This window comes from Hydra vulgaris, chromosome 02, assembly GCF_038396675.1.
Source record: "Hydra vulgaris chromosome 02, alternate assembly HydraT2T_AEP".
NCBI classification, from domain to species: Eukaryota; Metazoa; Cnidaria; class Hydrozoa; order Anthoathecata; family Hydridae; genus Hydra; species Hydra vulgaris.
In genome coordinates this window covers 12,241,762-12,252,443 of record NC_088921.1, presented here as the reverse complement: position 1 = coordinate 12,252,443, position 10,682 = coordinate 12,241,762, and the positions used below count along the sequence as shown (strand labels likewise).

The 10,682-nt window shown below is 27.0% G+C and overlaps 1 protein-coding gene across 1 annotated transcript; it reads right to left on the bottom strand.

Annotated features, from left to right (window-relative positions):
• Window positions 1-8,264: 8,264 nt before the first annotated feature.
• Window positions 8,265-10,321, bottom strand: LOC124812019 (uncharacterized). Its single transcript, XM_065790151.1, has 2 exons — window positions 8,723-10,321; window positions 8,265-8,469 (listed from the first exon to the last, which is right to left on the bottom strand). Exon 1 carries the CDS (start codon window positions 10,164-10,166, stop codon window positions 8,724-8,726), a length of 1,443 nt encoding a protein of 480 aa, XP_065646223.1. The 5' UTR covers window positions 10,167-10,321; the 3' UTR covers window positions 8,265-8,469; window position 8,723.
• Window positions 10,322-10,682: the final 361 nt, after the last annotated feature.

The following is a 10,682-nucleotide window of genomic DNA, read 5'->3' as shown; positions in this document are numbered from 1 at the left end:
ATTTAAATACCATTTGTATTTATACATACCAAATTTATTCCTTGTACGCTTCCGGTATTTTTCAAATATGGTCACCTTATTTACACTGGTTTTATGGAAACGCTCTGTAACCTTTTCCCATACTATTGTCAATATCACAAATTCTAATTTAATTAATTTTTTAAATAAGTTCTTGGCATCTTGTATGCAATCGGGTTTTTCTTTGGAATCTATTAATAATAATTTTAAACTGGAATCTACTAAAACTAATTTGAAACTTTTTTAAAAAAAATTCTTTTTTACCTATAATCGAAAAAAACACATGTTGCACAATACCAAAATAGTTACTCTTGAATCGTTAATACAAATGGAAGGGGATGGGGGGAAGGAAGGAGGGAGGGGTAAAATTTTAGTCAAGATCTAACGAGGATGGGAGGAGGGGGGAATAAAGAAGGCGAGAAAGAGAATTTTTTTAAAAATAGATTGAATTTTGCAATCAACTCAATGATTCCCACAAACTTCTCCTGTTTGGTAGGTTCTATTTTACATCATGACGTTTGAGCCTATTTCACACAAAAATTTAATAACTGCAACTACTCTCTTCAATACTTTATAAAAATAATTAATTTTATTTGTCATATCGTTTTCCAATTGTTGATGTATTTCTGTTTTAATTCCGTGTAATTCATGTTAACATAGCTTTGATGTGTTCTTCAGAATTTTCCTGGTTTCCTAGTGTTCTTAAAATATTCTTACAGTCAGAATACCTCTTTTAAATGGGAAATAAAATGTCTTTCGAAAATAATTTGCACATAAAGCATTATTTGCAGACTGTACCTTTTGAGTAAGTTTCCAAGAATCAAGAGATTTTGGAACTAGCTAGTTACCGATTGGCCATTTTAAATTTCTTTTCAAAATATTTATGTGAGAAACTTTTTTTTGGTTTTCATTTGTTAATCGTTCTACAGTTTTAAATAACCAATAATAAAAATAATAATATAAACTTACAAAGACAGAAAATATAACAAATATAACCAAGGTATATGAAAGAATATCGTAAAGATCTTGTCTTCAGAACTTTAAATAAGCATTTAACAAAGATAAGATAAAAAAATATAATAAACTTTTACAAAATTGCAAGATAAATAATCTGTGTCTGAAAAAAGATCAAGAGGATCTTCTCATCAGAATTTTATACAAGAGTAAACCAACATATAAATTAAAAAGTAAAAAGTATAAGAACAACAAATAAAATTAGTAGGAGTAAACTTCTATAAACGTAAACATGTATATAAACAATAAAAAAAGTAGACCAAAATATATTTTTAACTTTTACTACTAATAATAACTCAATATATTAATCTAATAAATAAATGAGGTTTTTCAGTTTTTTTTAAAAAGGTAAAAAGTAAAAGGTACTTCAAAATTAAAATTCGGCAAAACAATTTTATTCCAAAGGTGTGGCGCTCGATAGGTAATACAAAATCGATTAAAGTTTGTTTGACAGGAAGGTTCATTTAAAAAGTTATTATTTCTCAAAATATATTTACTGATTGGTTTAAAAGGGAAAAGGTCTTTGAAAACAGCTAGGGATAAGTTAATTATCCGTATATATATAAAACATAAAATTTTAACTACATTTAACTCGTATATATCTAGAACTCTCATTTCAATAAAATAATGCTTCGAATGAGAGAAGCGATTTGCAAAACTGATTATACGGATTGCGCGTTTCTGACAGAGACAAAGACGTTGCAACTTACTTTTTTCTCTACTTTCCCAAGCAATATTGGCATAATTTAAATAACTATGTTTAAATTAGTAATAAAGTTGGATTGAGATTTTCTTATTGAGATAGGTTCGTGATTTATATAGGATCCCCATGTTTTTAGAAATTTTTGTGCTTATATAATCAATATGGTGATTCCAAGTAATGTTTTCATCAAAATAAACGCCTAAAAATGTTGTAACAAAATCTCTTTTTTATTTCCTTTTGATCGATAAAGATTTGAGGTAATTTTGATGGGAGAAATCACTTTTTTGTAATCGAATGAAATAAAACCCATTTTGTTTTATTAGTATTCAAGGTTAACTTATTACACTTGAACCAGTTAGATATATGTCTGACTTCTTCGTTCACTGTTTTAAAAAGTTCAGCGATATCATAGTTAGAAGGGAATAAATTTGTATCATCTGCATACATAATGCTCGTTAGTTTTATTCATGTCATTTAAAAAAAGAGAGAGGTCCAAGAATTGAACCTTGTGAGAAACCACAGGTTATATTAAGAAAAGTGGGTTGATAATCATTGTTAAATGGTACAAATTATTTTCGGTCAGATAGATAATTTTTAAACCATTTTAAAATTTTATTTTTGATTCCGTAGTATTTGAGTTTATAAATCAAAATATGGTGATCAACCGTATCAAAAGCTTTTGATAGGTCAATAAAAATTCCTAGTGTATATTGTGATATTTCGAATGATTTTGAGATTTTACGTACAAATCAGATAATTGCATATTCAGTTGAGTTATCTTTCTTGAAACCAAATTGATTGATGTAAAGTAGATTATTATCATGAAAATATTTGTATATTCTGTTGAACATAATTTTTTCTAGATTTTCCGAAAATGTGGAGAGAAAAAAGATAGGGCGATAATTACTAATTTCAGATTTGTACCCTTCTTTAAAAATAGGAATAATTTTTGCAATTTTTAATTTTTCTAGGAATACTCCTTGATGGATAGAAGCCCTAAAGATTTTAAAAAAGAACAACTTTAAGTTGTTCAAAGCAATCTACAACCACGTTTCCATTAATTTGATCTGCTCCAATTGCTTTATTTTTTTTTAACAGATTTGAAAGCTCTTTCAAACTCATCAAACATCAGTTCGGAAGATAACTCATCTGAACGAATTCAATTATCCAGGGGTTCTAGGTAATCAGTTAACAAAGCCTTGGTCTAAGGGATTTTTTCAGACAGTGTTGGTCCTATATGAGTGAAATATTTGTTAAATTCTTGAATTATAGTTTTTGGTCCATATAAACTTTTGTTATCGACTTTAACCATTTGTGGCAGGAAACCAGAGCATTATTTTCTTTTGCCAATAACTTCTTTCATTATTTGCAACGTACGCTTTGTGTCGTTTTTAAATGTATTGATTAATTGGGAGTAATAATTTTTCTTTAGGTTCTTGCGAATTTTTTCAAATAGGTTTTTGTAGTTCTTATAAATTTTTTTGCTTAAAGCTGTTTTTGTTTTTAAAATATTTTTATTTAACTTTTGTTTTATTCTTAATGATTTTTTAAGACCTTTAGTAATCCAGGGTGTATTGATATTCTTAGTTGTTATTGTTTTTTCCACTATTGGGAAATTAACTTCATAAATAGAAAGAAATGTTTATAAAAATATTATCTGCGTTATCATCAAAATTTATGTTTTTCCAATGCACTAATGATAGTTGGTCTTTAAAAAATTTAATATTAGTCCTGTTATAAATACTTTTTTTAATTACTTTTTTGGTATTAATGCTTCTTTCTGAGTTTGTTTTATTAAGTTTCAGGAATATAGGAAAATGATCTGATATATCAGTTTTTATGATACCTATTTGTAAATTATTATTGAAAATATCAGTAGTTATAATATTATCTATAAGAGTTTCTGTGTTTACTGTTACTCTAGTGGATTGATTTATTAAAGTAACTGACCCTGTTTACAAAATTGCATCATAAAAACTCTTAATTTTATAGTCGTCAATATAGGGAAAACAGTTTATATTTAAATCTCCGACTATATAGTTTTCTTTTTTATCATGGGTTCCTATTTAATGATTTTTTGTAAGAACGTGCTCAGGTTTTCGCTCACACCGTCAGGTGGTTTTACTTTTATTTAGTATAAACTGCCACATTTCTGTACTTAGTATAAAGCAAATACAAAGTGAATAAAAGTTTATACAATTAGTCTGATATTTAATTTAGATTTTTTTTGGAAAATCTTCTTCCATCAAATTTTTAAATACCGTTCTATATTCTTTAATGTTCCAGAATTTGACGGACTTGTTTAGAGTTGCCGCTACCTTATCTTCTACGTAAGCATTTGGACGTTTGACAATGATTTTTTTACCGTATATCAAACACTAGGCGAAATTTAGCTTCAGTTGGTTGCAAATTTGCATTACTTCGTTGATAAGGTGGTTATCCTTATAAATCTTTGATATTTGTGTTAAAATCAGGAAAAACAAGTCTCAATAGTCTGATAAACAGATTTAATTTGTTTCAAATAAGAATGATAGACATGTCATCAAATTTATAGAGAGAATGTAGAAAATTTTTGCTTCACTTTGATATGCTGAAAAGGAGTTTTAATGCTGATCTTCCGACAGCGTCAAATTTCTTAAAAAAATGTATCATTATAATAGCAAATTTCTAAATAGTATGATCAATTCGGTACAGCCAGAGATTTAAACAAATGTATTATAGTTAGTGGCTGACACAAACGGTTTCCAGATTTTATAAGAGCTCTGGTTTCTGCTTGATGTTAAAGTAATGCGTTCTTTTACATTTGCTGTTTGGAGCTATATTTATATAGCTATATTTTGTAAATGGTTTTGATTATCCCACAAGAATCCAAGATGTTTTAGTTGATTTTTGAGATATAGGGAAAAACCGTTCATTTGAATTGTGTTTTTTTTACTTGAACTTTTACCTGAGATAATAAACTCGGTTTTTTCAGTGTTTAGTTTCATATTTCATATAAATGTTTGAGTTTGATATAAATGTAAAATATAAAAAAATGCATTGTGCTTAAACTTTATTAACTAATTCTTCATAAGTAAAAGTCATTTACACAAGTATTTGTAACGAGTATTTGTAACGAGTATTTGTAACGAGTATTTGTAACGAGTGTTTGTAACGAGTATTTGTAAAATCAAAAAACATTCGATTGTTAGTGATGCGTGAAAATTTAAAAAATTGTGGAGCAAAACTCAAATGTTAATTAAAGTTTTTTTAACTGCAACTAAAAATAAAATCACAAAGCTGTCAAAGATAATAAAGATGAAATGTTTGTTGAGGCGACGAACAGTTCGTAGAGAAATCGCATGGTCATTTTGTAGAGAAATCGTATTTGTATTTATACCTCAACTTTTTGAATTGTACTAATACCTTGACCTCAAAAAGTTTTACAAAAGCATTCAAAACTTGTACCAAAAAAAATCTGTTAACACTTATAAAATCTAAAATTAATTATAAAATAGTTTATGATAAGAAATCTTCAGTACGAATATTTAAAATTAAAGTTTAAAAAAAATGACATAATACAAAGTTTTTGAATAATTTTTAGGCCTTCATTTCCCCACCATTCACCAAAATTTTTAGATGTAAAAAATCATTGAAAAATTCAGCAATCATAGATAAAAGTTATAAAAAACAAACTTAACTATTTTTTTTACGAAATGATGTGTTTATATGTTTTTGAAAAAAAACCTCTCAAAAATTGTTTGCCAACAATACTTAAAAAAAGTAACATGAATTTTAACACAAAAATCTCGTCGTGATTTCCGCGTACTTATATGCTTATTTACTCTTAATAATTCGTTTAAAAAAAATTTAGTGGTTTGCTAAAAATCTTTATTTATTTTTTTGTTGTTGTTGTTGTTGAGGATTTCAACGCCAATTATTACAGGTTTCTGGAGTTTATCCTCTTCCACCAAAATATCTTCATGACTTTTTCATAAATAATGGTTTCTATTAAACAAAACAATATTTGTTTAGACTTTTCAAAACACTATTTAAAAAAAATTAATTATGAAACTTAAACAACTATTGGACGCGATGAAACTGCTCTTAAGATATTCCGTCGTTTTTAAACTTCTTTTGATTTTGTTTGAGGTGTAATCTTACAAAACGTTCAGAACCGTTTTTGTTTATAGTATTAACACAAGAAAACCATTGCTAAAGTTGTTTACACGAATTAAAAAAATTTTAAGGCTAATCATTGAATTCAATTAAAAATTATTTTTATAATAGTCCTTGAAAAAACATTTACGTGTTATTTCGGAATATATTTGATTTCTCTCATCTTCCTCTATCTCTAAAAGCCAATTCAGATCTTATACCTGTACCATACCATCTGTATTTATATGCTGCAAAATTTAAAGAGGAGGAGAGAAGGTTTAATGTAAAAAGGAGCTACTTTTAACATGCAGCTTTTACATTTAAAATTTATCTTATGAACAGCACTCAAACAAGAAGTTTAACTGCCTTAAAAATCTGGAATTTAATAAAAATTTTTTTTTGGAGATTTCAGCAAAAGGTAAACATAATTTTTCAACAACTTAAAGTTTATAATAGAAATTATAATCATTTGGATCTTCTAAAACTTGTTCAGGCTTTTGAATGAGTTTTGATTAACTATAAAATCTTCAAAGTTTGTGGCTTTTCTCGTCGTCCGTTCTTATTCTTTTTAACTTTTAAGTTACTAAAGAAGTTTAATAAGTAAACCAGCATATTATTTATATGCATAGAACTTAAAGTTATTAAAATGATTTAATAATTTATTTAGCATGATTAAGCAACTAAAAATCTAAGATGTGAATGTTTTGGAGAATATTGTTGTTACTAAGGTTAAAGAGAAATAAATTTTACATTAATTTAATCAAAATATAAAACTATAATTTCTATAGGAACCGCCTTAACATATAATAGTAATTAAGCATGCGTTAAAGCTTCTTAAAACTATACGGATTTCGTTGACCTAAAATATGCAGTCGGGATAATACGTCTTATATCTTGACGCCATCCAAAAGAAAACTTATAAGCAAGAATATATATAGAAATATAAAAATATAGAAATAGAAAAAATTTTTTACAGTTTTAACTGTAAAAAATTTTTTCTTCCTGAAAAATTTAGCTTAACTAACCTGGTTAACCAACAAATTGAATAAAAAAACAAAAACAAAAAAAAAAGAAGTAAAATTCAGTCCTTTTACCAAGACCTTAGAAAATAAACATCAATTTCTTGTTACAACCTTTTTTTTTTTTTATTTTATTGCAAGTTTTACTTTGTGCAAATTTATATACTTGTTTATTTAATATTTATTTCTAAGAATTTGTTATTTTACTTTTAATTGATTATTTTATTACTTTAAAAAAATTTTTTTTTTTTAATTTTTAAATTTTTTTTTTTAAAAAAAAAAATTCTTAATGACCCTGTAACTTTTTGTTTTTGTTTTATCTTTTCAAAGTAAAGTCTTATTTTATATATATTGGTAACATTTATATACTCTATACGAAATTATTTATTTTTTACGGAATCAATCTCGGGGCTTGGCGATAAGACAAATTGTGTCTTCTTCTTGCCCCGGCCATCTGTATATTGAAAATATTGGTTGTATTTATATTTTTATACGGCAAAAAATGGAGAGAAAAAAAAAAAAAAATACGAAAATGGCGTAACTTTGTTAATGGCGTAACGAAAAACGTTAAATTAAACTATTTTTACGTTGAAATGTCAAAGCCACTTTATGATGTCAAAATGTAATGTTAAATAAAATATAAAATAATAAATAAAAATAAAAAATTTCAAAAATAAGTGACTGAAATAGAGATATAGTAAATAAGCCGAAGTTAGTATTTGCAAAATTTGGCTTCATTTGTGTGTGTGTATTTAAAAATATTATATATCCTTAGCTGTATCTTTCGATTCAAAAACAATCAATATGTTACTAAAATAACACTTTTAGTGAGAGCCTCATGGAAATGCATTGCCGCAATACAACCTTAAAACATATTGTTTTAAGTTACAGGTAGATCAATGGTTTAGATACTTTGCACGGTAATGCCTTAATCTCTGTGAATACGGTTTAAAATTTTAAAATTTTGGATTTCTTTGCTCAATATATCCAAGATAATAAAGTTACAGTACTTGAATAAAATAATGTAGAAAAAAGCTGTTATCAGGCAATATAAAACAAGCAACTTAACTAAAAAATGATTTTAGACTTGAAGGATTACCGCAGAAAGAATTCGAGAACTCGGAAGTAATTTGGAAAATAAATTAAACTTAAAAGATATTCAAAAAACAAAATAAACTACATTAAAAGATGTATATATTCAAAAAACAAAGTTAACTTGATTAAAAGATGTATACATTCAAAAAAAAACTTGATTAAATAAACCAAGAACATTTGTAATAAAATTTTTAGATTCAATTTTGATTTTTTTTCTTTTTTTCACAAAAAAGTTTGATAAAATTTTTCACAAAAAGATACTTAAAAGGTATTTAAAATTTAAAAGATCAGAATAATTCTATTATCCCATATAACAACATTTACATTTTTCCTATTACACTATTATTAATATAGACTATTATAAATATATCAAATATATAAAATATCTACTATTCTCAACAATACCAATAAATAAAAGTACCGGATGAGCCCAATATTGATGTTATTGAGACGACAAAGCTATTTCTCTTTGCTTAGTTGAGCCTTAAAGCAAAACAATATATAAATATATATGCATTTTTTTTCGATTTACATTGACAAACATTTTTTATCTTTGATTTAAAATAATACAAATAATGATGCAAGTTGTACCACGTGACAGCGTTGTGTTATAGATATGTTGAAAAAGCTGTAAAAAATGTTGACAAAGTTATTTTATATTGAAAACGTTCTGCTACAATTGAAAACGTTATGCTACAATTACAAGGACAAATTCTTTATAACTTTACCAACTAACCTTATTCAATAATAATTGCGTTTAATTCACAACCACCTGTGATTGTAAACACGTTAATCGTAGTTTTTCCAGCTGGAAATCTGCCTAGTGGATGAACATCCATTGCTTTAAAAGAATGTCTTGAACAGTCAATTAAAACTTTATTATGATTTAGTCCCAATAAATTTGAGATAGTAAACACTGTTAAACCACCATTTTGTTGATGAGATACGGCAATGTAAATGTTTCTTTCTATTTTTCCTTCGATATTAAACTTTAAACTTAATGTACTTTTAGAATGATATGCAAAATATCCCCCACGAACGTCATGACGTATAGCATCTGCTTGTTTCCATAAGTGTCTTTTATGTTTAATGAAACCACTGTTGCGTAAAACTGTAAGGTTATAAAGATCATGACGAATTATAAACCTGAAATCCGGCAAAACAGCAGTCCAGCAAGTACTAGGTACATCTAAAGCGGTTGTTAATTTTTTCGGAAACATTTTTTTTTTAGTGAAATTATTGTTTAACTGTGCTGTTTTTAGAACCCCATTTTTAATTTTATTTTTTAAGTTATAAAGAAAGTGTTTACGTATATAGGTTAATAAAATAAAAGCTGTTTGGGCGTGAGCAAGATGCGATGGGTGGTCCCCATTGAACATTTCTGATAAAAACAAACGTTTATTTGAAGTATCATTAACACGATTAGCAACAGAACTTAAAAGATCAATAGTTGTGAATTTGTAATGTTGAGAAAGCGTTGCTATGGTGCTCAACTTATATTCCCAAGTCGGCGTCAATACGTTTCCTCCATCTATTGTTAGTATGCTACTCGAGAAAAATTGAACAAATATTAAAGCAGGTTTACTTTTATACAACAGTATAGAGCGTACTAATTTTTCTAAACCCCGACCGTAATCGTAACTGTCTGGATCATTTATACAAAACTCCCAAAGAACGATATCTATTTCATAATTTGGTATGATATATTCTTCCCAACAGTGACCATAGTACGTAGATCCGGTTCCCCCAACAGCTAAAACTTTCCTTTTTAAAAAACTGCCAGTTATAGGGGCAATTACAGAGTTCCACCAAGCACCAAGAGCATAATGGTATGTGCAATACGAGCTTAGACAACCAAGCTCAGCACCTCTTGAACATGATCCACCAAAGACAACCATGGTGACGTTGATTCCGCGAATCATTTTATAAAATATCCTTTCAAGTCCTTCTTGGGTGGCAGAGCCATCATTACTTAAACTTAGTTCCATATCGAATTTTAAACTGGAAAAATTTGTAAAATTATGTTTAAAAAACCATAATCTAAAAAACGAGGTTTCTAAAGCTTTCTCTATTTGCGATATACTTGCTCCACAAACCAACTTTAGCATAAATTGTGCATAACTCAAAGTAAGAAACCATAGTAACAAATTTCTTTTGCAAAAATGTTTTAAAAATCTCATTTTTCAATCTTTTTTTTTTTTAAGGTTTTTTCAATGTCACAACAACAGTTATATCTTTATATTTCTTTAGTTTATTTATTCTTTAGGTTCATTTTTAAAAGCTTTTTTAAACATTTTTCTTCACACAATCAATTGTTTAAGAAAAATGTTACAAAAAAAAATTCGATCAAAATCAGCCAACCGTTAAAATTAAAATTGTGTATGCCTTCAAATAGCTGTTTAAACCATTTTTGATTCGTATTTTCTTTTGAATACTTTTCACTTTTTTAGAATTTGATTCGCTTTAATGTAAAAAAAAAAAATATTAATAATAATAATAATAATAACATTAATAAACAGAAAAAAAAAAATGCAATTTTTATAAAAATACATTACGCAAAAACAAGTTCAGAAAAATTACGAAAATAAATTTTCGTTGAACGTATCCAGTAGCGTAGCAATAAAAAATGGGTTCCGCAAAACTTTAATCTAGGCCCCTAAATTACTTTTCTGCTACTTCCATCCTCCCTTCCCCCT